Source organism: Austrofundulus limnaeus, unplaced genomic scaffold (assembly GCF_001266775.1).
Source record: "Austrofundulus limnaeus strain Quisiro unplaced genomic scaffold, Austrofundulus_limnaeus-1.0 Scaffold164, whole genome shotgun sequence".
NCBI lineage: Eukaryota > Metazoa > Chordata > Actinopteri > Cyprinodontiformes > Rivulidae > Austrofundulus > Austrofundulus limnaeus.
Genome location: NW_013952566.1, coordinates 12,877 through 18,672, shown reverse-complemented (window position 1 = coordinate 18,672; position 5,796 = coordinate 12,877). Strand labels below are relative to the sequence as shown.

At 36.2% G+C, this 5,796-nt stretch overlaps 1 protein-coding gene across 1 annotated transcript in view; it reads left to right on the top strand.

Moving 5' to 3' along the window:
- Positions 1 to 5,746, top strand: part of LOC106523707 (noelin) — a gene marked incomplete in the record, with an annotated part of 20,936 nt that extends 15,190 nt beyond the window's left edge. Inside the window, 3 exon segments of the mRNA XM_014017231.1 lie at positions 124 to 343; positions 2,809 to 2,915; positions 3,847 to 5,746. Of these exon segments, the coding sequence (XP_013872685.1) occupies positions 124 to 343; positions 2,809 to 2,915; positions 3,847 to 4,509 (990 nt within the window).
- Between the last annotated feature and the right edge of the window lie 50 nt (positions 5,747 to 5,796).

Sequence of the window (5,796 nt, the reverse complement as noted above, 5' to 3'; positions counted from 1 at the left end):
GATATATATATATATAGATATATATATAGATGTTTATTAAATAAAGTAAAGTTACAACTTATCATAGATCCCTTTAAGAATGTCTGAATTTTATCTTTCTTTTATATTTTCCTCATCCCTCAGTCTATCAAAGCAAAAATGGAAGAGTTACGTCCTCTTATTCCGGTTCTGGAGGCTTACAAGGCAGATGCTCTGCTGGTCCAACAATTTAAAGAGGAAGCAACAAATGTTACAGAGTTATTGGGATCTTTGCAAGAACAACTGGGAGGACTGGACTACCAGGAGCTCCACAGTCGTGTGATGAATCTGGAGAACCGTCTGCGGGCCTGCATGCAAAGGCTTGGTGTGTAAACAAGTAATATAACTAAACACACACATACACTAAGGAGTTCACAGTGTGCTAGAACATGTTTCAAATCAGATTTTTCAGTTATTAGCATATCAAAAAGATGATGGAGTCACATTACTGAGAATTTATTTTTATCCATCATTTGGGTTACATTACAGTTTAAATGAGTCTCAGTTCTGATGTTTTTTTTTTACTTTTCCTAAATTCAGATCATGTGACAATTACATCTCATCTTAAAATATCTGTAAATGTTGTTCTGGAAAAGATGATAGTCATTTATGCATTTTGTTTTATTGATATCTTTCCCAATGAAGTATGCAGGGCACACATTAATCCTTGGTGTAAAGCAGTCCTGCAGAGCCATGCTATTTTCTTCCTAAATTGCTGTGATCTGATTGTGCAATGCTGCACTGAGCATTCACTTGTCATTTGCTCATGCTTCTATTTTTTACATATTTCAACAAACCAGGCTGACATCAGGTAGAAAGCAGTAGCCTCATCATCAAGTTTTTAATTCTGTCAATGTATTTTGAAGTAGGCATGGGCTAGTATGAAATTCTAACTGTATAGTAATCTTAGGCAAATATATCACTGTTTTGTGATATCACGTTATAATGATTATCTCTCTAAAAAGTTGTATTTTGAAATTTATTTTTTTTACTTTGCTCTTTTGCAAGGATGGCCTGGGCCAGAAGGCAACATATTGTACATATTTTTGTGTTGTGGGGGAAACTGGAGTATCCAGTGAAAACATGTGCAAGCATGAGGAAAACAAGCAAATTCTACACAGAAAGACCTCAGGTCTGAACTGGAGATCGAACCCAGGACCTTTTTACTGTGAGGCATCAGTGATAACCACTGATCCATTGTGCTGCCAAATTGGCATTTAGAAACTTTTAAAGAAAATAACTTTACTATTTTGCGACGTCCCCCTGCTGGTCCAGTCTGGCCTACTAACAGTGTTTCCATCATCATCATCATGGAATGGGAGGCACCTATGGTCATGTGATTTTTTTTTTTTGGTATTCATTTCCTGGATTTCCAAGACACATCAAGTTAATTTGATGTTGCAGTTTGGTGGCATGAACCTTGTAACATTATTATGACCACCGCACGCGAAGCGTAAGCGGGAGTCATATTGTTTTTGTACTGTTTATTTTTATTGTACTTTTTTCAGTGAATTTTGATCAACCGTAGCACAAAAACAGCTGCACCTATCAAATGAAATTTGGCAGGACGGTAGATGAGTCTGACCTACACTGAGCAAGCCAATGGTTTTACGATAGACCCTATATTTGAGGAGGGGGCTCCTTTCAAAACGGGGTGTCTGAACYTGCAAAAATGTTTATAACTCAGAAACTGTTCAACATAGGAGCTTCAGATTTCTTTTGTTGTTTAGCTCTGATGAGGGGCTATCCATCAGGTAAACCAATGCACCCCCTCCCAAAAAAGACCCCCACCCAAACCACTGCAATTTTGGGATGCACCTGGTAGCATGACATTTATTAGGAATAAAGACTTCTGAGTTCTGGTGCATTTCTGTGRGCAGGGGTCATTATGTTACTGCTATGCGGTATCTAATTTTATACCTTTTTTGCTATTTTTACATTGTGTTTCATTGTGTTTTTTATTGTTTTTAGAATACAAGATGCTTCCTACAAAAACTGATTGTGAATCTTTTCAATAAATTTCTTTGTGTTATCTTAAACTTTAAGAAAAGAAAAAATAAATAACAAGGTGATAGGGGCACAAAGGACCCAATGGTTCAGCTATAATTTGCAACAGAAATAACTTCCTTTATACTTGAGATAATCACATGATTTTTGTATAAATTTGTAGGGTTTTTAATGTTTTTAAATCTGCTGTCAGATTTTGTATCAGTGTGGGATAAAAATGTATCAACATCCCTACTTGGTGGTCTTGTGACTGTACCACCAAACATTTGTAGAAAGGAAAGCTTTGAACTACAGGGATGTGCTGCCACAGATTGTGGAGAGTTTAGTGGAACCTAAACCTAAAAAGTAGCCATTAGTGCAGATCTAAAACATTTCCTGTGGTGTCCTAAGAGTTTAAAAACAAATCAACCTGATGTACATTCTGTAGTAGAAAATGTTTCCGTTTACATCCAAAGAGCTTTTTCAGTTTAAAATTGGAATGTGGAGTTTCACGCTTRAGACTGTATGAGAAGTTGGAACTCCACACTCAGAGTAGATGTTTACTTGCTTTGTTTATAAACTCTTAAGATGTGCCATGTCCTGCATGACTCATCACCAGCATATTTGTACAAATCATTACATTTGTTTCTCCACTTTTTGCTGAATATTGGTCTAATATGAACCCTAAAAGGATACCATTGTCAAATCTTAATTTTTTAYGGCATCAAACTTAATTGAATTTATTCCTCCTTGCATATATTCACTTGCATTCTGTATGTACAAAAGTTGACTTTTGTTTTTCAGCTTGTGGGAAACTGACAGGAATTTCAGAACCAACCACTATTAAGACATCTGGGTCCAGATTTGGTTCATGGATGACTGATCCACTGGCTCCAGCTGGAGATAACAGAGTGAGTTTAATCAATTTCAAACAGCACAATAGAAAATATTTAGACATGRCATTATTTTTCTGTCTGTCAAAGTTGTGGGTGTGCCGCCTGGACTATGTGTTTGTTCTGTTTTCTTGTGTCAGCCTATTACTCTCAGTTATAATTGGTAGTATTTTCACACAGCTTTGTTCAATCTGTTAATCAGCTCACCTGTCCTTACTCACAAATTATCCACCCRAGTCTATATAAGTTCTTTGATTTCTCTTACTCTTTCACCAGTTCCTCATCATTCACAGAACATGTCATGTCACTGTTGTATTTCTGGTCCTCAATTCAAGGTTTTTGATTTCTTAAAGATTTTCTGGATTCATCCCACCTGACTCTCTTGAGAACCTGGTTGCATTTTAGGTTCAGTTTCACCTTACCTGGCGCTTTCTCTTGATGCTTTCATGAGTAAAATCTAGTTTTTCAGCAGTGCTGTGTTTTACTTGTTTATCAATCATGTTTCTTTCTCAAGTATTTGTTAGAACTATAGTTTTTAATAGACTGAAAAATATATCTCTGCTGCTAGTTTTACACTGTTTTGTGTTTTTAATCAGTCTCTGAACATCATTGTTAGAATGAACACAGAAGCACCAGGGAATAATGCATAAATCAATCTAGATTTCTGGCTGTACTATATTAATAAAATCAACTTGAAGTGTTGACTAAAAACAGAGGAAACTGGTGAAAGCCCATATTGTTCACAACCAGAATCACTTGCTGTGGGGATCTGTGTCTTGTGTTCTGTCTCCCTCTAGTGTTCTGTGTTGTCATTATCCTCTTTTCCTCAGTCTGCTCTGTCCTCCTGATTCACTCTCATACTTGTCTATACTCAGTAATCACCCAGCTGTTTCCACTTTCCACCCAACACTGCTATTATGGTAGCTAAAATTTTTTGCCTCTGTTTCAGGTATGGTACATGGATGGTTATCACAATAACCGCTTTGTTAGGGAGTACCAGTCCATGAATGACTTCATGACAACAGATAACTTCACATCTCATCGCCTACCTCACCCATGGTCTGGTACTGGTCAAGTCATTTATAATGGATCTATTTATTTTAACAAGTTCCAGAGTCATACCATCATCAAATTTGACTTCAGCACATCCCTCATCAGTCGCGCCCAACAGCTTGACTTTGCTGGTTACAACAACATGTACCATTACTCATGGGGTGGGCACTCAGACATTGACCTCATGGTGGATGAAGGAGGACTCTGGGCTGTCTATGCTACTAACCAAAATGCTGGTAACATTGTACTCAGTAAATTAAATCCAAACACTCTACAGATCATTCGCAGCTGGACTACCAACCATCCAAAGCGCAGTGCTGGTGAGTCCTTCATGATTTGTGGAACTTTATATGTCACCAACGGCTACTCAGGAGGAACTAAAGTGTACTATGCTTACTCTACCAACTCCTCCACCTATGAATACATTGATATTCCTCTGACAAATAAATACAGTCATCTCTCCATGCTTGATTACAACCCAAGAGACAGAGCACTCTATGCCTGGAATAATGGCCACCAAGTCCTTTATAATGTAACACTTTATCACATAATACAATAGATGTCACTATATTATAATGTCTCTGAAACAGGGCGATTCAACTTGTGACATCAGTGAGTGCCAACAAGTTCTTAAAAGACATACTTTTTTACTTAATTTAGTATAAAATAAATTTTAAATCGGTTTAAAAAGTATGATTCAATGCAGTAAAAAGTAGAAATCATATACCTTTTACATATTAGTGTTTCCCTACCATTGTTGGGCAACACCACACTCACCCCAGTTGTCTGGCCCCTAAGCTGTTGGCTTTGAGTAATGGTGGCTCCCTGACRAATTTAGTTGAATAGCCTTGCTCTATAATATCAGTCTAATGTGTGATATGATCTCATAAAACTGTTATATCTGATAAATCCTTACTCACATTTCACTTGTAGAAACTAGTAGAATAAATTATCAGTAATTTCTGTGTTGTCAAGGCAAAGAAATGTATTAAGCAAAAATATTTCAACTGTTAGAAACAGACCTTCCAACTTAAAGTGGTTTGAGAGCACTTAAACATTTTAACATTGACAATTCTGAATATTATTGACATTTAAAGATACTATCATGAAACTGCTGTTTTAATTTCATTTAATGTGTTCCAACAGGTGATACTGTCCTAGTGAACATAAAAAATGAAATTTGAATCACTAAAGCAAAGGAAGTTGTTTTCACTTCTGCTGGCAGCTAAACTTGCTCAACGCTAGCAGTATTACTGTAGTATTAGGTCATTTTCTGACCTCCAGTACTGACATGTTAAAGCACTAGACTGTTAATTATTGGCAGCTCTACACTTTTTAATTAATCAAATATTATTTATTTGGAGATCTTCAATTATTTTATGTAAATATCAATATTCCAATCCTTGTCAATATTGACCTTCTAAAATTCAACTTTAAATAAACAGTTTTAATGTTTGTACTACACGATYACCCACTAGAGCCATATTTGCTCTCTTTCTAGTAGAGGAATTCTATTGAATTAAARGTTTCAAATTAATTTAAGACTTCCATTGGGCACTAATGAGAACGCATGTCTAATTAATTTATTACATTGTTAAAGGGCTGCATTGATGAGTTTGAAACATGTTTTTATCCCTTCTGGCTTGTACTCTATTTCTTTGTGTGTGGTGTACTGGTGAAGATTTGTCATCTAGGTCATGGTATTTCAAACTCAATTATTTAAAGATGTATTAATTTATTTATTAAAATGTAGTCTTTTCTGTAGTTTACTGACTACCCCAATAAAGAGGGAAAGTGTGTGTGTGTGTGTGTGTGTGTGTGTGTGTGTGTGTGTGTGTGTGTGTGT